The 20592-nt window shown below is 39.3% G+C and overlaps 1 protein-coding gene across 1 annotated transcript in view; it reads left to right on the forward strand.

Moving 5' to 3' along the window:
• Positions 1–19755, forward strand: part of XRCC5 (X-ray repair cross complementing 5) — a 97545-nt gene extending 77790 nt beyond the window's left edge. The window contains exons 17-21 of the mRNA XM_059928642.1: positions 571–680; positions 2325–2421; positions 4262–4329; positions 14615–14689; positions 19516–19755. Coding sequence (XP_059784625.1) covers positions 571–680; positions 2325–2421; positions 4262–4329; positions 14615–14689; positions 19516–19530 — 365 coding nt within the window. The 3' untranslated portion in view covers positions 19531–19755. The remainder of the gene's footprint in view (positions 1–570; positions 681–2324; positions 2422–4261; positions 4330–14614; positions 14690–19515) is intronic.
• The last annotated feature ends 837 nt before the right edge of the window (positions 19756–20592 follow it).

The raw sequence follows: 20592 nt of genomic DNA on the forward strand, positions 1-20592 counted from the left end.
AGAAGATATGTAGCAATGATTTTCCATTCTAAAAGGATTTTATGAAATTAAGATGAGAGCTGGTCTTTTCTAATTTGACCTGTGATTGGAAGAAGATGGAGTGTCCCTGGCTCATTATTTTTCATTGTGTGATACTGTTTGACATTTATCCTGAGTGGAATTAGGGGAGGGAATAGAAAATCTATTTTCTATGACTGTATCAGGAAAGGCAGTTTTGAAATACCCAAATGACCCCTGAATTGTGGGGGGAAAATAAAAAGCAGCAACAGCTTAGTGTTTGAAATTCCAAAAGGAACATTTAGCTATAATTCTAAGCATTTTAGAAATTTTATTTCTTGTCAAATGTCAATAAGTATTATGCAGACTTTCTAAATGTAGACTTTTGAAGTCAGCGTTTTGCATCTCCTCTTTCCTTCCCATCCACCCCCTTACAAGAAAAATGGCTTTTGTGCATATGGACCACGAGGCTTTTGATCCATAACACATACTTACTAGCACACAAGAGCATACATTCTCTCTAACAAGCATCACTCAAACCAAGGAAAATAAATTTATTGTCTTATGTTCTAGCAAGTCACCAGTTAATAAATCACATTGAGCAGTTTTTGGATACTAACGAAACACTGTATTTTATGAAGAGCATGGATTGTATCAGAGCCTTCCGGGAAGAAGCCATTCAGGTAATGCTCTCCTGTGTCCTCTTCCTAACCAGTTGGTCACCATCACAGGGGAGCGACACACAGCACCCCACAAATAAGCCTGGGCTTTGGAAATAATCATCCTTACTGTGAAGAGCAGCATATGCCAAGGAAGTAGAAATGACTAACTCATTTTGCTATTGGTGTCATTTCTGAGGAGGAATAAAGATGTGTGGGTGAGTGGGATCTTTTATCCCTGGGAGTTAGCTTTTTATTACACTCTATAGCCCTGGCTTTATGATTTCTATTTAGGGAGCCAATGAAATTTCTATTGTATTGTATTCTATTTCACTAACTATTTTAGGGAAATGGATGGAAAAAATATAGTTGTGTAATTATTGAGAAGGATTTGATGAAGACAGAAGTAGGGATCTGAATGCCAGGAAGAAAAGAACACTGAAAATTAATAACTCAGCACTCCTGTCCCACCTTTTGTGGGGTTTTCTGTTTGTTTTAGTAGGAATATTAGAAAACGCATCTAAAAATCTTCCAAATTATTTCTAGGCTTTTATACATAAACTCTAGACGAGAGTGAGCAAGTTGAAATTAGGAAGTATATTTTTAAAGTAGGCACGGTTGTAGTGTACATTAGTTCTTATGTGGGTGCTTATTACATATTTGCTGAGTAAATGAACAAATTACTTCTTGAATTGTTTAGGTAGTTACAAAGAATGATAAGAAAATGAGAAAATTGTTCAAATTAGAATGGGATAAAAGATTCAGAAGTAGATAATCCAAATGCCCTACAGATAAAAATCCAAAATTTTGGCAAAGTAGAGTCAGTATAAGACTAAGGATGACTCAGTCAGGTGGAGAAAGATTTGCTTAGATGAAAAGGTAGTGAAAATGGTTTTTTAGCACCCCCTACCCCATGCCCCCCCCCACCCCGCCCCGCAGGCTGGATGGAGTGTCTGATAACACTTCTGTGCACTGTTGCCACCACATGTCCTTTAGAGTACCAGGTCATTGGATTCCAAAAAAGAGAGAGAGAGAAGGAGATGGAGGAGGATCCAAAGAGACTTTAGAGACATATCAATCAATCTTAATGACCTTTTTAAACTAAAAATGTAAAAAGAAAGAAAAAGGAAGTAAGTTGGGAAAATGTGACTGGTTATTTGCTCCTGTTATTAATTTTTGTGAATATTTTAATGTCTCTATATTTTAGATATTGCATACTGAAATATTTATAGATGAGCTAATGTGATTGAAATTTGCTTCAAAACAATCCAAGGGTTGTGGGAGAAGGTGAGGGTATAGATGAAACAAGATTGGCCGACTTAACACTTGTAGAAGCTGGATGATGGGTACACAAGCATCCCACTAAATTACTCTGTCTTTGTTTGACTTTGTCTATATTAAAACTTAAAAAACAAAGTACCAGGCCACCAAAGAAACTGTGTGGCTATGGAAATTTCTGTGCCTTTAACAGATGGAAAGATTTCTGGCTCCCAGCAAATGAAGGTGAAATTTGAAATGCCGGTTTCCCATTTACCAAAGAAGAACATTTTGTACATTTTTAATAAATATGGTGGATTCTTGTATATGTACTGCTTTGGTCTGGGGATGAATTACGTTTCTGTATGAGCTCTGACCTGCCACCTCCTCTACCTCCACATGCTACCACAGTTTTCAGAAGAGCAGCACTTTAACAGTTTCCTGAAAGCCCTTCGAGAGAAAGTGGAAGTTAAACAATTAAATCATTTCTGGGAAATTGTCATCCAGGGTAAGGTGTCATTTGTCTTTTTATCCAAATATTTATGCTATTTTTTTCTAAGTGTAAATTCTAAATATAAATTATATTGTGTGATGTGTTATGTGAGGACCTGATAACTTTCCATGTGGATTTTTCCACGTGGATTTGGGAAATGCTCAGGATTCAGTGAACTAAAAATTTTGCTTAATAAGCATAAATACAAAGTGATAAATAATAAGTAAACATATAAGTCGCATCTTAAACTCGTTGTGCAGCGTGACCCTTTCAGAGATTACGCCTTTCTGTTTGATGAGTGAAGAAGCCGTGCGGGCAGACATTGCCCCCTTTCCCCGACTCTTAGACCTGTCAGCCCTGCTGGGTCCACAGCACTTTCACTGACCTCCCCCACACTTTCCCCTCCTCTACCTTTCATTGCCGTGCTCTTTGGCTTTCCATATCAGCTGACCAGCATCTTCACGCACCAGAGCCATTCAGTTCCTCACTTACTCACAGTGACCAATGCAAATTCATCGTAGAAAGAGGGCAAACCTTTCAATTTTAGGCTTGATGTTTGGTTTCCGTCATGTCCTTTGCCCATTTTCTTTAACCTGACTTGATTTTCTTTCAGAACCACAATATAAGATATTACCTATTAAAAGTACATATTATGAAAACAATGATGTTGCAAAGTGTGAAACTTTGTACTTGAAGTAGAGCCCCCCAAATTAGTTTCAACCTGTTTTTCTATGCAAATTCTGTATAAAAGGAGTTGCATTCCTATCTATCCAGCTTCTAACGGGCAGCTTTTCATCACTCAGGCAACCATTTCTCTGACAGTTAATTTTTCAGCCCTTTAATTTCTACACTGGGGAGCAAAAACTATTAGAATAGGTGGTGAGTGGGGCTTATTCAAATCGCTTTTGTGTCTCTGCTGCCGACCCAATAGATGAAAGAGATTGGTTTTGGTATTTATTGAATACCTCTAGCATATTGCTTGCTGAAAAGAAACTTTCAGGACACACACAAGATACATATTTTCTAAGAGCCTATAACCTATTGAGAGAATACACATGACCTGTGCCATTTCTAGGTGCAAATGGATGTTAAATGCATGTACTTTTCTGAAAGCGTTTCATGCATCAGCCATTTGGGGCAGAAGAAAATCTTAGGAAGAAGAGAAAACTAAAGGGTAAATTTTCTATCCTTGATTTGCTCTCACTGAGCTAAACTCGATGTACTGTGCTAAATGATAGACAAGGCCATTCATTGTAAGAGCATGTTTCCTCCTGACCTTAGCTCTCTTGCCATTCCATCAATAGCCAGTAACACTACTAGAAGTCAAAATGTCTGCAGATTCCCATATTTGGTACCTCACGGGTTTGGACCAAAGTATAGTTGTTCAATTTTCATTTATTTACTGAGCTCCTGCTATGTACTACATTGAGGGGAATATAAAGATGAATAAAGCATAGTCTCTGCCCTAGAGAAAAGTATAATCTGTTAGGAGGGATAAAATATGTACGAATAGTTATACAGGATATGATATGATGAGAGCCATATCAAAGGGATAAACAAACTGATCTGAGAATTCTAAAGGGGAGAGTCAATCAAGAAAGACTGCACACAGCCGGTAGCATTTGCAATGTGCCCTTCATTTTATATAAGCAAAAATAGGAGAAAGGTAATGTAAGATGGGAGGAGCAATGTGAGTTGAGTGCCTTTAATAAAGCTTTATATTTCTTATAGAGAAGAGCGCCTTTATAGTTCTAAAAATCTCCAGTGCAAAGATGGGAGGAGGTGTGGTGGAAAGGAAGGTGGGATTGGGATTGATTCTTTGTACTTGAATTTTACTCTGTGAATTACTTTCTAGATGGAATTACTCTGATCACCAAAGATGAAGCTTCTGGAAGCTCTGTTACTGCTGAGGAAGCCAAAAAGGTATTGAGGGGTAGCTCCCTGTCTTTAGATGAATTATTGCAGTGGATATTATTTTCTTGATGCCCATTCTTCCTTTTTTGTTTTTTAAATTTCATTTATTTATTTATTTATTTATTTATTTATTTATTTATTTTTGGCTGTGTTGGGTCTTCGTTGCCACGTGCAGGCTTTCTCTAGTTGCAGCGAGCAGGGGCTACTCTTCGTTGCAGAGCACGGGCTCTAGGTGTGTGGGCTTCAGTAGCTGTGGCTCGCGGGCTCTAGAGCACAGGCTCAGTAGTTGTGGTGCATGGGCTTAGTTGCTCCACAGCATGTGGGATTTTCCCAGACCAGGGCTCAAACCCGTGTCCCCTGCATTGGTAGGCGGATTCTTAACCACTGCGCCACCAGGGACGTCCCGATGCCCATTCTTTCTTGAAGAAGTAAAATTCTAAGGATAACTAGATTAGTGTTTCTAGAACTCAGTACCTCTAGAGTTCCTGGTCCGTAGTATACACCACGCTTAGCCTAGACCCTGGTTAAGGCTAGGAAATCTATCCAGCCCAGTGATTCCCACCCAGGCCACCCATTAGTCACCTGGGGAACTATTTAAAAAGAAAAACTACTGATGACAGGCACCTCTCTCTCTCCCCTGAGGTTCTGTTGGTCTGAGATGGGTTTTGGGCATGATTTTGAGTTTTTAAAGCCCCTCAGATGATTGTGATGTGCAACAAGGTAGAACAATAGTGGTATTCTAACATATAAGGCATATCTAGGTCTTTACAGTAGAACACCCCATGTATGCAGACCCCATGAACTTCATATTGACACAAATGGTCAATATGCTTGATGTATGAGCATTGAATCTGATTTCAGTTATGAGTCAAAAACATATAGCTATTTAGCTCAGTAGTCTTTCATTATACCTCAGATTTGTGATGAAAGTTTAATGAAATTAAATTGAGTAGCTCAAAAGTATATGGTTCGTAACATTCAGTGTCATTTATAGTCACTGGTTGACCCAGCCCTGCTAGTACCACACCTGGCAGCTGTCAGTTATGTGCTAAGCCTGTGCTGTTTCCTAGGCGCTGTGCTCGATGATAAGACAGCACCCCGCCCTCTAGAAACTCAAACAGCCAGTTACAAGGTAGTAGAAGGAAAAACTGGAGACTCAAAAATGAACTACCAAGCTAAGGGAGAGCTTGGTCTGGGACTGGTGGGCAGTAATCTAAGGAAATGGCAGAAACAAGGCTGGAGATGTTCATCTATGGCTAAATTCAGGCCAGATTTTAAATACCTTGAATTTTCAGCTCAATAAATGCACTTGGCAAAAACCATAATATTGTTTGGCAGAGAAGTTAGAGTATACAAGAGTTTTTATTAAGCACTTTGCCTGGCAAAAGCACTTTGTTAAAGAACATATATGGGCCCCGCTTTCAGGAAGTAAGATCCCAGAATTTAAAAAGCATCCTCCATGTTGTCTTCTTAGATAAGCTGCCCACGGCCCTGGATCCTGGGATAGGAAGAGCCTGGGTGAACAGAGGCCAAGCCCTCTGCACTGTTAACCACAGTCCCCACGAGAGTTACGTCCAGTGAGACATACATAGTAGATGAATATTTGTGAAGTACGATTACGCAGAGGCCTTTTTTGCCTAATTTTAAACTTCATAATAAGCATCAGTTAATGAAGGTTTCCAGATACTTGAGGTGCTCAAGTAGGAGCAGCCATTTTCAGAGGAAGGATGTAAGGAATTCTGCCTCCTCGCCACTACCAGGTTGGGATTAGAAGGCCACATGGACTGCCATATAAGAGTAAAACACATCACTCGTCTTGTTAAATGTCTTTTGGCTAGATGGGCTGATGTTAGGGCCTAGTTAAAGTGAAGCTATCCATCCTCATGCTTCAAGGGGAAATAATTGAATTTTTAAACCTATATAAGCTCAATAAAACAATCACGTTAAAAAGGATTTTAAAAAAAAAAAAGCATACTCCAAGATGCTGATTATTGTCTCAGAAGGGGTTCTGTGGTGTCTGTACCCCCTTCTGCCACAGTCAGGACTGAGTACCTTGGGCTTCAGAGTGCCACTTAACTGGTTCTATTTCTATTTGTTATTTTATACAGTGGCATGATAATCTTTCCCCATTGAACTAGGATGCATCATTCAGGACTCTTCAGAGAGACAGAACCAATAGAATGCTTGTGTGTGTGTGTGTGTGTGTGTGTGTGTGGTGGGGACTGATTTATTTTAAGGAATTGGCTCACACAATTGTTGGGGCTGGCAAATCTGAAATTTGTAGAGCAGGCCAGCAAGTTGGAAATTCAGGCAGGATTTCTCTATTACAGTCCAGAGGCAGAATTCCTTCAACTGATTGGATGAGGCCTACCAACATTACCAAGGGTAACCTTCTTTACTTAAAGTCAGCTGATTGTAAATTTTAGTCGCATTTACAAAATACCTTCACAGAAACCTCTAGACTAGTGTTTGACACAGCAGCTGGTCACCATAGTGTAGCCAAGTTGACACATAAAATCACATAAGGTGAAAGCTTATCAATCAGTTTTTGCTAAACAGGTAAAATAAGTCAAGGCAAATCATTTTAGTCATTGCATTAAAAAAAAAAAAAAAAAAACCTATCATCCAGGTGAGAGTTGAGTACACATTACAGTTTTGGGAGGAAGAGGAAAGCACTGACCTAAAAAAGGTAGTCTTTCCTCCCAGCAGTACCTCTTAACCAAAGGTGTCACAGCTAAGTGATTCCAGAAAATTAGAAAAGAAAGAAATCTAGGAATGGATAGTGTGCTGCTTGCAAATGTGTGGGGCTTAGTCTTTGTTGCAAATGCAGTATCATCGTTGGAATTTAAGGGCACAGAGCCTAACCATCAGGAATTTTAATGTCTGGTAATGAAGCTGCAGAGAGGAGTTTCAGTTAAGACTAGATATGGGCTGGTGTCCTTACATGATTCTAATATCAACAGAACTGATTTCAGTTGGTTGCGGTTTAAGACAACTCTGAAAACATCACCATGTTTGAATAGGTAGAAAACATGGTAAACACAGCAGAGTGGAGCCCATTGTTGTGATTCACCCTCAGCGCACACTCTGTCGTGTCTGACTTGCAGTTATGCTTTTGTGTCTGCTTCAGTATCACATGAACCCTTCATTTTTTTTTCAGAATGAAAACTTAATCCTTTATATTAAAAATATTTTTAAATGGCACCTGTTGATTTTTGGAGAGAAATGTGTAAGGGAAAGTGTACATACAGATGATAATGGGGAGAATTAGTGAGATTCTGGCTCAAGGAAGTTGATTCCTTGTGGTTTTAATAGGAGAGACATGCTTCAGCTTTTTCTCTTAGGTAAGTTATGGAAGTGTAATCACTTTTGGTCATACACTAAAATATTCATTTACATTTTCTTCAAAGCAAGTGTTTTTATTTGTTTATTTAAATTTATTTTTTTGTTTTTTGTTTTTTTGGCTGCGTTGGGTCTTCGTTGCTGCACACAGGCTTTCTCTAGTTGCGGCAAGCGGGGGCTACTCTTCATTGTGGTACGTGGGCTTCTTACTGTGGTGGCTTCTCTTGTTGCGGAGCACAGGCTCTAGGCGCGAGGGCTTCAGTAGTTGTGGCACGCGGGCTTAGTAGTTGTGGCTCGTGGGCTCTAGAGCGCAGGCTCAGTAGATGTGGCACACGGGCTTAGTTGCCCCGCAGCATGTGTGATCTTCCCAGACCAGGGCTCAAACCCGTGTCCCCTGCCTTGGCAAGCGTATTCTTAACCACTGTGCCACCAGGGAAGTCCCAAAGCAAGTGTTAAGTTTGGCTACTTACCAAATAATCATTTAAGGAAACTTGGCTGTAATCAGAGATTGGAGAACAATCCTCATAGTCCATTAAAATTCTTTCAAGATATTTACCGTAAGTTATTTAAAGTTAGCAACTGTCACATTATTGCTATTAAATGTTGATGATTTGAAAGGAAATAATTATTCAGGATGTCCATTTTAAATGAAAATTAAATCATAACTTTACACTTGTACCTCTTAAGGAGAGCTGTTTCCCTCCAGTGTATTCTAGAAATATGTGGATTTTATGATTCTTTGAGAAATATAGGTACGTCAGAGTTGCTGCAGAAATAGAAAGTTCTTTCATGACATAAGCTTAGACAATCATTTTTCTTTTCAATAACTGATACCTCTATTTCATTTCGAAGCCTAGACATAAATATTACCCCCTTTTCCATTCATGTTTATTGTCATTATAACCTGTGAATTCTTTCATTTAACTTTTTCTGTTTCTAGTTTTTATTGTTAGACATGCCATTTTATTGTTAGACATGCCATGTTTGATAAGGTCTTTTATATATTTTTTTGTTCCAGCTTTATTTTGTTTATTTATATTGATTGAGTTAACACTGGTTTGTAACATTATGTAAATTTCTGTGCACAACATTATATTTCAACTTCTGTATACACTACAGCATGCTCACCACCAGAAGTTTCGTTTCCATTCATCCCCATACAGTTGACCCTCTCTACCCATTTCGCCCTCTCCTCATGCCTTCCCTTCTGGTAACCACCACTCTATTCTCTGTATCTGTGTGTTTGTTTTTGTTTAGTTTGGTTTGTTCATTTATTTTGTTTTGTTTTTGTTTTATATTCCACATGAGTGAAATCATACACTATTTGTCTTTCTCTCTCTGACTTATTTCTCTTAGCATAATACTCTCAAGGTCCATCATTCAAAAAGATATATACACTTCTTTGTTCACCACAGCATTATTTACAATAACCAAGATATGGAAAAAACCTAAGTGCCCATCGATGATGAATGGATAAAGATGTGGTATACATATACAATGGAATACTCCTTAGCCATAAAAAGATGGAAATCCTGCCATTTGCGACAACATGGATGGGCCTTGTTGTGCACCCTTCCTCCGTCAGCTCATTCACAGGGCATGGCTCTGTGGTGGGTAGGAGGGGTGCCTGTTTATCCTGGCACATTCCAGGAGCATCTGGGCACGACACTCAGTGAGAGACCTGGACTTGTGAAAGGTCGAGATAAGCTGATTCTTCATTTGAAGTTTATTTTCTTTATTAAAAAAAAAGTTTCTTTTAACTTTTTCCTACTAACCTGTGTTAGGGTTAGAACAGTGGTTCTCAGCCAAGAGTGATTTTGTTCCCCAGGAGACATTGCCACTGTCCAGAGATTCTGGGTGGTTGCAGCAGGCGGCGTGCTACTGCCTCCTAGTGGGTGCAGGGCCCCACAGCAAAGGGTGCTGCTGCTGAGACGCCCTGGGCCAAAAGAATTTAAACCAGTCAGAGCCTTCACTAAGGCGGAGGATGCTGGCTTAAGCTGTGTAGAACTTTATTCAGCTGGAATGAATCCTAACGATCTCCTAGCTGAGTTTTTATTTCTTAAAACTGAAAGCTTAACAAGAAAGCCTGATAGATAAAACAGAGAAAGGTGATGCTTCTCACTTGATGGGCAGCGGGAGTGGCAAATTGGGGTTACCCATGCCCACAGGACTTGGAAGAACCCTCAGGACCTCAAGGAACAGAACCTGAAAAATACTGATCTAGTCCAAACTCCTTATTTTATATATGAAGAAACTTAGGGCTGAGACGTAAAATGATGTGTCTGAGATCTCATAGTAAGTCACTGGCCAGGAATCCAGTTATTGGACTGACCCCCAGTCCTCCATTCTTTTTACTCCATATTAAGAGCACAGAGGGGAAAGAGGATTTCTTCCCATGGCTTCGGAATATTGTTTCTCACGGGATTCCAGGATGCTGAGCTATGTCTAAACAATCATTTGATACAAAATCTATGGGGGAGAAAGCATCATTTTAGCACTTGTTTTCCTTATAGCTGCCTAATCTAGCCTTCTTTTTTGTTGTTGACATTTATTGATTTTTTTCCATCGTAGCGTCACAGATGCTCAAAGCTTAGTGATCTGGTCATTTTCTAGATGCAGTCTAGAGATGTGAAGTTGACTTTCTCAGTGTCTCACAACAAGTTCATGGCTAGCTGAATTGCCTAGAGCCCAGACCCTGGACTCGTACTATAGTCATCTCCAAGCCTCCGCCTTAGAATGCCACCAGCCGCATGTACATAAAGAAAAGAAGCTCATGCTCCCTCTTTCAAAAGAGATCTCCAAAACCTTGTGAAGGATTGTAAGATAAAATTTAAGAATCATTTCTTGAGAACAATTTTCTCTAACTGCTGGACGCTGTTGGACCCCATGACCTTTTTCTTTGCTCTTTTCCACTTTCCTTTTCTGCCTTAAATCTCTAGTGTAATTGTTCTGTATGTTAGTATGAGAAAAGCGATAATTAAAATATCACAGTGTCACCTTATATTTGTTTAGAGCTTGATACTTTTAAGATACAATTTAAAGTTTTTTTTGAGGTGGAACATACAGTAAATGCACAAATCTTAAATGTGTACACTGATAAATTCTTACATGCTCATATATCTGAGTACCCACCACCCAGATCAAAATAAAGAGCATTTCCAACACCTCAGAAGGCTCCCTGATGACATCTGTCACTTGAGAGTCATTTTGCCTGTCTTAACCTTCACATAATTGGAATCATGCCTTTTGTGATTCATCCATGATGTTAAAATTGTTCATTCTTTATTATAGCTAGGTAGTATTCACTTTTATGGCTGTACCACAATTTATTCATCCATTCTCCTAATGATGGACATTTGATTGTTTCCAAACTTTGGGAATTGTGAATAAAAATGCTGTGGGTATTCTTATACCTATCATTTGGTAGACATGTATTGGGTGTATTCCTAGGAATTGGAACATAAAATCTACCGTACCACAAAGCATTTTTGTATACTTTATTTTACCTGAGAAGCAATACAACCCCATGAAATAGATAGGGTCAGTAGTAGTATTCCCATCTTATTTTGGGGGAAGACTAGTTATAGAGAGGCCAGGTGGCTTGCCCAGGGTTACTGAGGAATGGGCAGTGCTTAGGTTATGGTTCTTTCCTCCACACTAGTTTGCAGGATTTCTCTGCTGCACTGTATTGCCTTTATAGCATGAAAATAGCATTAATGAAGCCTAAGTGTGTGTCATTTTAGACAAAATACATGCAAACAGATTTTCATTCTTCCTGATGCTTTTGTGTATCTGGATTATGGGTGATTCTTTGGAATCACCTGATGGTGTTGGAATAAGCCCGGTGGAGGCCATGTGTTTTCAATTTGGGGATTGGTAAGGGTCTGAGGACAAGCTGATTTTTAGTTTTTAGTCTTATGGAGGAATAGGACTGGAAGCTTCTACATAGAGGTTATTGATGCAGTTTCTCTGCTTGTGGCCAGGATTGTATTTCGGTGTACCTGAGAAGTAGTAGTTTATCCATTCCATAAAGATCTCCAAGTAAGGAGGGTCTTTCTTGGTAACCCCAAGTAAATGATGGTGGTTTGAGGATGGAGGACTGTGTCACACAACTGTTCTTTCTGTTTATTCTCTGCTTTTTCAGCGTATCGCAGAGAGAAAGAACATAAGAAAAGTCAAGAGTTGACTTGTGCCCCTTTCGGCTGCGTTCAGAGAACCTGTTGCTTTTATTGAGAAAACAGGCCAGTCCTTATCTCTAGCTTCCCTGTCACTGCACAGCCTGGAAATTACTTGTAGTTAAAAACTCTGATGGTAAGGAGTGATATGTGTAAGAGATCAGCCTCGCCTGGGGCTTTGGGGAGGATAATGGATGGCAGCCCAGCTTTTAGCTGTAATTTGCTTGAGCAGAAATGTGAAGCAGATCTGTCAGGAAATCAGTTGCAGATGTTTAGCACTTGATGGAAATGGAAGTTTGTTTGCTGCCGTGCCTTTCTTCCTAGGAGCTTGGCCTCATCTCAGAGACATGCCATTTGTGTTTAATTGTATATACCATGGTCATACTGTGCAGACAGTCCTATCTTCATTTATCCTGTAATTGCAGTGTGAAAGGGGCTTTTGCAGGTGAGGAGGGAATGGGAATTAGAGCTTTTAGAGGCTGTGTGCCAAAAAGCATTAGGAATTTTCTAGATTCATCAATAAATACCTACCATGTGTCAGGTTTCTAAGGGATGATAAAAGATATAGTGGACTACAGAAACACTGAGACCACGGAGCTTGTGTTTGAAGGTGCCGGTCGTCTGTAGCCCCCCAGAGGCGTATGGTAAGACACAGCTCTACCTTTTATTCACTCCTCACCGGCTGGATCAGTCTTTGTCCTTTGCGCTGGTATTCTTGCTGCAGGGAGAACCATGTGGAGGTTGATGATCGTGAGTAGGAGAGGAGAGGAGAGGAACAAAATAAAAGTTACTTTTTAAATATTGATAATAATTAGAATCATAAGTAAAGGTTAATTTGGGAATCTAAGGGCAGGGTTTAAGCTTTAGATGTAAACCATATGCAAATACAGTATGAATTTCTTATTCATGTATCTCTATGTGGCCCTCAGACATCTTTATTAAAAATCAACCAGAATAAATAGAATTAATGATATGGGTGCTGCGTTACAGTTCTGTTCCAGGCTGTGTGCCCACTGCTAGCATTTTCTGTCCCCTAAACCGTAGGTGCCCAGCGCTGAACACAGCCCGGTTCAGGGTCAACAGAGGGCTGTGGAAAGATTTATAAATGTCCTTAGAAGAAGATAAATTCCTTAATCTCTCAATCAAAAGTGAAGTTAATGAATGATGAGATGGTTTTGACTGAGGAGGAAAAAGTCCAGGAGGGAGGTTGAGTCAAAAACAAACTGTCAGGGACTTCCCTGGTGGTGCAGTGGTTAAGAATCCACCTGCCAGTGCAGGGGACACGGGTTCGAGCCCTGGGCCAGGAAGATCCCACATGCCACGGAGCAACTAAGCCCGTGCGCCACAACTACTGAGCCTGCCCTCTAGAGCCTGAGAGCCACAACTACTGAAGCCCACGCGCCTAGAGCCTGTGCTCCGCAACAAAAGAAGCCACCGCAATGAGAAGCCCATGCACCGCAACGAAGAGTAGCCCCCATTCGCCAGAGCTAGAGAAAGCCCGCGCACAGCAACGAAGGCCCAACACAGCCAAAAATAAATTAATTAATTTAAAAAAAGAAAAAACCTGTCATGGCCATGTCCAAGGTGCTAACAAGGCCTGTTTATAGATCTTAGGTTTCCGAGGCCTCCATTATGTCCATTGTACCATAGATATCACAGGGATATATAGGGAAAGCAGTTCTTGCCATGCTTTCATGTCGAGAAAGTGAGGAAAGTGCGTATGAGTACACCTTTCCCTCTTGGGTGGAGCTACTACAGGAGCAAGTGGGCCGAAAGGCTCGCTCACCACCTGCACGCTCCATGCACACTGACCCTGAGGGATGTTTGCCAGGAGCGGCGTGCCTCACCTCCCACCTCCCCTTTTAAAAACACTCACTCCTGCAGCCTTGTCTCTGCCACCATGTTATGTACTTATGCTACAAGAAGATCCACTCTGGTGTGAGGATGGATAAGTGGTTCATAGAAACTAGCTCTTAGGTGCAGTTACCACATACCTTAAAGGATAAGAGTGCCCACTGCTATCTCTTGGAGGGACAGGAGGGAGGGCAGGAATGTTCAGATAGTCTTCAAGGGCACTCACTACCCTTTTAAAATCTGAGTTGCATTCCTAGATCCTTGCAAACTTCAATTCAGGGCCCTTGCTTTTCTACCTATCTGCCTTTTAGACGTTCCAAGTCTAGAACCCTGATGCTAAGCAGAATTGTACACTACAAGTTTTCTCAGCCACCTTCCTGTTTTCAAACAGTTTCTAACAGAAATTTAAAGATTGCCAGACAACGAATTGAACAGTCTCCCAAGCTCACTCATTTTTGTGTTTCACATCTCTAAAAGAAGTCCTTCCTTTTACCTTTTTTGTCCTCAGTGGAATTGAGGAATAGATGGTTATAATCTTTAAGTCCAGACACTTGATTCTTAATGCTCTCTTCAAAAGAGGCAGAGACATACTGGTTTGGGGTGTTTGGTTCTTTTCTGAACCCTCATGAGCCCACATACCCCCTGTGGAAGCAGAAATGGGAATATCTGCTGTCCTCGGTGCCTGATGTAGGGCCCTCCACATGCTCACTGCCTTGGCGAGCCGTGTCGTTTCCTCCCTCTTGTCAAGAACTTTCTCTGTGACTAGTTAGTGGACTATTCAACCTCAAAATTGGTCCTCTCATCCAGAGCCAAATGAAGGAGCGTACATCAAGATGATGTTTCTTTTGGGCCATTTGCATGCATTCCTCCATTAAAGGAGGCAAAAACGTCCCCTTGGTATTGTGCCTGACTTCTATTCACAGTTTCTGGCCCCCAAAGAAAATCCAGGTGAAGACACAGCAGCTGTATGTGAGGAAGGTGGTGACGTGGATGATTTGGTAAGTACTTTTAATATATAGCAGGTGTTCTAACGCTTGATCAATTTACATTCCCACCAACAGTGCAGGAGGGTTCCCTTTTCACCACACCCTTTCCAGCATTTACTGTTTCTAGATTTTTTGATAATACCCATTCTGACGGGCGTGAGGTGATACCTCACTGTAGTTTTGATATGCATTTCTTTAATAATTAATGATGTTGAACATCTTTTCATGCACCTCTTGGCCATCTGTATGTCTTCCTTGGTGAAATGTCTATTTAGGTCTTCCACCCATTTTTTAATTGGAGTGTTTTCTTTTTTGATATTGAGCTCCATGAGCTGTTTGTATACTTCGTAGATTAATCCTTTGTCTGTTGTTTCACTTGTAAATAAATATTTTCTCCTATTCTGAGAGTTGTCTTTTTGTCTTGTTTATGGTTTCCTTTGTGCAAAAGCTTTTAAGTTTAATTAAGTCCCATTTGTTTATTTTTGTTTTTATTTCCGTTACTGTAGGAGGTGGGTCAAAAAGGATCTTGCTGTGGTTTATGTCAAAGAGTGTTTTTCCTATGTTTCCCTTTAAGAGTTTTATAGTGTCTGGTCTTACATTTAGGTCTTTAATCCATTTAGAGTTTATTTTTGTGTATGGTGTTAGGGAGTGTTCTAATTTCATTTTTTTACATGTAGCTGTCCAGTTTTCCCAGCACCACTTATTGAAGAGGCTGTCTTTTCTCCATTGTATGTTCTTGCCTCCTTTGTTGTAAATTAGGTGACCATATGTGCGTGGGTTTATCTCTGGGCTTTCTACCCTGTACCATTGATCTATATTTCTGTTTTTGTGCCAGTACCATACTGTCTTGATTACTGTAACTTTGTGGTATAGTTTGAAGTCAGGGAGCCTGATTCCTCCAACTCCGTTTTTCTTTCTCAAGATTACTTTGGCTGTTCGGGGTCTTTTGTGTTTCCATACGAATTGTAAAATTTTTTGTTCTAATTCTGTGAAGAATGCCATTAGTAGTTTGATAGGGATTGCATTGAATCTGTAGAGTGCTTTGGGTAGTATAATCATTTTCACAATATTGATTCTTCCAATCCAAGAACATGGTATATTTCTCCATCTGTTTATGTCATCTTTGATTTCTTTCATCAGTATTTTATAGTTTTCTGAGTGCAAGTGTTTTAGGCAGGTTTATTCCTAGATATTTTATTCTTTTTGTTGCGACGGTAAATGGGATTGTTTCCTTAATTTCTCTTTCTGATTTTCCGTTGTTGGTGTATAAGAATGCCAGAGATTTCTGTGCATTAATTTTGTATCCTGCAACCTTACCAAATTCATTGCTTACTTCTAGTAGTTTTCTGGTGGCATCTTTAGGATTTTCTATGTGTAGTATCATGTCATCAGCAAACAGTGACAGTTTACTTCTTTTCCAATTTGTATTCCTTTTTTTTCTTTTTCTTCTCTGATTGCCGTGGCTAGGACTTCCAAAACTATGTTGAGTAAGAGTGGCGAGAGTGGACATCCCTGTCTTGTACCTGTTCTTAGTGGAAACGCTTTCAGTTTTTCACCATTGAGTATGATGCTTGCTGTGGGTTTGTCATATATGGCCTTTATTATGTTGAGGTAGTTTCCCTCTATACCTATTTTCTGGAGAGTTTTTATCATAAATGTGTGTTGAATTTTGTCAAAAGCTTTTTCTGCATCTATTGAGATGATCATATGGTTTTTATTCCTTAATTTGTTAATATGGTGTATCACATTGATTGATTTGCATATATTGAAGAATCCTTGCATCCCTGGGATAAATTCCACTTGGTCATGGTGTATGATCCTTTTAATATGTTGTTGAATTCTGTTTGCTAGTGTTTTGTTCAGGATTTTGGCATCTATGTTCATCAGTGATATTGGTCTATAATTTTCTTTTTTTTGTGATATATTTGTCTGGTGTTGGTATCAGGGTGATGGTGGCTTCGTAGAATGAATTTGAGAGTGTTTCTCCCTCTGCAGTGTTTTGGAAGAGTTTGAGAAGGATCGATGTTAGCTCTTCTCTAAATATTTGATAGAATTTGCCTGTGAAGCCATCTGGTCCCGGACTTTTGTTTGTTGGAAGATTTTTAATTATGGTTTCAATTTCATTACTTGGGATAGGTCTGTTTATATTTTTTAATTCGTCCTGGTTCCGTCTTGGAAAATTGTACCTTTCCAAGGATTTGTCCATTTCTTCGTGGTTGTCCATTTTATTGGCATATAGCTGTTTGTAGTAGTCTCTTATAATCCTTTGTATTTCTGCAGTGTCAGTTTTGATTTCTCCTTTTTTGTTTCTAATTTTATTGATTTATGTCCTCTCCCTTTTTTTCTTGATGAATCTGCCTAAGGGTTTATCAATTTTGTTTATCTTCTCAAAGAACCAGCTTTTAGTTTTACTGATCTTTGCTATTGTTTTCTTCATTTCTATTTCATTTATTTCTGCTCTGATTTTTATGATTTCTTTCCTTTTACTGACTTTGGGTTTTCTTTGCTCTTCTTTCTCTAGTTGTTTTAAGTGTAGGGTTAGATTGTTTATTTGAGATGTTTCTTGTTTCTTGAGGTGAGATTGAATTGCTATAAACTTCCCTCTTAGAACTCCTTTTGCTGCGCCCATAGGTTTTGGGTCGTCGTGTTTTCATTGTCATTTGTTTCTAGGTATTTTTTGATTTCTTCTTTAATTTCTTCAGTGATCTCTTGGTTATTTAGTAGTGCACTGTTTAGCCTCCATGTATTTGTGTTTTTTACAGTTTTTTTCCTGTAATTGATTTCCAGTCTCATAGCGTTGTGTTCAGAAAAGAAGCTTGATAGGACATTTTTCTTAAACTTTCCGTGGCTTGATTTGTGACCCAAGATGTGATCTATCCTGGAGAATGTTCCATGTGCACTCGAGAAGAAAGTGTATTCTGCCACTTTTGGGTGGAATGTCCTATAAATATCAATTAAATCTATCTGGTCTATTGTGTCATTTAAAGCTTGTGTTTCCTTATTTATTTTCTGTTTGGATAATCTGTCCATTGATGTAAGTGGCGTGTTAAAGCCCCCTACTATGATTGTGTTACTGTCGATTTCTTCTTTCATGGTTGTTAGCATTTGCGTTATGTACTGTGGTGCTCCTATGTTGGGTGCATAAACATTTATAATTGTTATATCTTCTTCTTGCATTGATCCTTTGATCATTATGTAGTGTCCTTCCTTATCTCTTGTAACAGTCTTTATTTTAAAGTCTATTTTATCGGATATGAGTATTGCTACTCCAGCTTTCTTTTGATTTCCATTTGCATGGAATATCTTTTTCCATCCCTTCACCTTCAGTCTGTATGTGTCCCTAGGTCTGAAGTGGGTCTCCTGTAGACAGCATGTATGTGGGTCTTTTTTTTTTGTATCCATTCAGCCAGTCTGTGTCTTTTGGTTGGGGCATTTAATCCATTTACATTCAAGGTTATTATCAATATGTATGTTCCTATTACCATTTTCTTAATTGTTTTGGGTTTGTTTTTGTGGGTCTTTTTCGTCTCTTGTGTTTCCTGCCTAGATAAGTTTCTTTAGCATTTGTTGTAAAGCTGGTTTGGTGGTGCTGAATTCTCTTAGCTTTTGCTTGTCTGAAAAGCTTTTGATTTCTCCATCGAATCTGAAGGAGATCTTTTCTGGGTAGAGTAATCTGGGTTGTAGGTTTTTCTCTTTCATCACTTTATGTGTATCCTACCACTCCCTTCTGGCCTGCAGAGTTTCTGCTGAAAAATCAGCTGGTAACCTTATGGGAATTCCTTTGTATGTTATTTTTTATTTTTCCCTTGCTGCTTTTAATATTTTTTCTTTGAATTTAATTTTTGTTAGTTTGATTAATATGTGTCTTGGTGTGTTTTTCCTAGGGTTTATCCTATATGGGACTCTCTGTTCTTCCTGAACTTGGGTGACTGTTTCCTTTCCCCTTAGGGAAGTTTTCAACTATAATCTCTTCAAATATTTTCTCAGACCCTTTCTTTTTGTCTTCTTCTTCTGGGGCCCCTATAATTCGAATGTTGGTGCGTTTACTGTTGTCCCAGAGGTCTCTGAGATTGTCTTCAATTCTTTTTCATTCTTTTTTCTTTATTCTGCTCCTCAACAGTTATTTCCACCATTTTGTTTTCCAGCTCACATATTTGTGTTTTAATTTCTAACACACCAGCAACTCTCTACACTATTATTTATTGCCATTATACTTGTAATCAGATAAGTAATTTCATAATGGATGTTCCTGTGCTCTATGGTTTTTTAAGTTTATTGTTCATTCAGTTTAATCCTCTCATTGAAGGACTAAAAAAGAGCTGGGGAAGGCTATTCCTTTAGCAGCAAAATGTCATAATTTACTGAAATTGCTCTCAACCAAAATAAGCAATACAATATGCGATTTGTGTGGGTTGACAAATAAAAACAGCTTTTAAAAAGCCTAATTCTTAAATGTTCTCAGTTAACTTTATGTAAACAAAATAGGCTGATAGGTATTTGGGGATTTCTGGATCTTATCACGCTGTGTCTGGATGCCTGGGAGGCTGTGTAGGGTATTGGTTTTTGTATCCATCTTTCATGTGTGGAAACTTCCTGCCTTTAAGCCTCACATGACAGCAGTCCAGTAAAAACTTTCAGCCGTTTTGTAGAGACGTTCTTAGGATTGAAATTAAGAGATACTTAGAATTTAACTCCTAAAATAGTTAGCAGTGAGTAAGTGTGCAAGTCCGTGCATGCCACCAGTGAAGAGAACCATTGTCACTATGGTTCTCTCCCCAGAGAAGCAGTGTTCTGGAGTTGGCCTGCTTCCTTTCTAAATTTGTTGTTCCTGTTTACAGCTGGACTTGATATAGCTCATGGATGTGTGGGGAATCTACAAGAGTTGCTATCACTGTGGTGCTGAGAGTTCTATACAGAACAACCTGGAGGAGGTCATTCAAGTAGAACTGGAAGCTCTGGAGATGGTCCCTGCAGATTATACAGAAGTGAAAAACCTAATTCCCTGTGGAATGAATACAAACATATATAAGGGATAATTTAGACCCCATACAAGTTAATAAAGAGTCATTATTTTCTGATCAGTGTATTATTTTGTGGTCTTATTGATCTCAGTGTATTACGCACGTGCTTTGAAGTTACTGGAAAATGGATTTCATCCCGACCTGGTATACTGTTGAGGATTGCAGGCCTCATGAAATTATCTCATCTAGGATGATGGCATGGTCACTGGTGAGTTTCTCAATACTCCCCATGAAATTATCTCATCTAGAATGATGGCATGGTCACTGGCGAGTTTCTCAGTACTCCCCATGAGGTCTAGTCCACTGTCTGATCCTCTAACAGCATCACAGCTTATTCTGATCAAATGGTGGCATTCGTTTCTTACCAACAGAAAGCTGGCTTTGGAAAATCATGGCCAGCTTTTTTTTTTTTTTTTTTTTTTTAAGCATTTTAGTCATCACATTACTTTGGCTATACCACAGGGTGGGAGGGGGAGCACCGTTTCCCTGTGTACCCATTTTAAGTAGAGTTACGATGATGTGCTCATGAAGAAAAGATGCTATTTTGGCCCAGCCTCTGACATATCAGTGAACCCTAAAACAAAAACAAGCAAACAAAAACACAATAACTAAGAGATTCATCACCAGTTGTTAGGATTCTATCATTTCATTACACTCTACTTGCAGGTCTCAGAAAGTTGGGTTGTGTTAAAACACTTCTTCCTTAATTTCCCCATCTTTCCCAGCTCTACCCAAGTCTCCTTTCCTATCTCTCTGGATGATGTTTCCTTTCCTATAATAAGAAAATAAGAAACCCTTATTTTTTTTCCTATCCTCATTTCTGCCCCAAATTCTAACTTCTCCTTCCTTGGTGTCACAAACTTCATGGTACCCAGTCTCCCATATCCTCAGCAG

Source organism: Balaenoptera ricei, chromosome 7 (assembly GCF_028023285.1).
Source record: "Balaenoptera ricei isolate mBalRic1 chromosome 7, mBalRic1.hap2, whole genome shotgun sequence".
NCBI classification, from domain to species: Eukaryota; Metazoa; Chordata; class Mammalia; order Artiodactyla; family Balaenopteridae; genus Balaenoptera; species Balaenoptera ricei.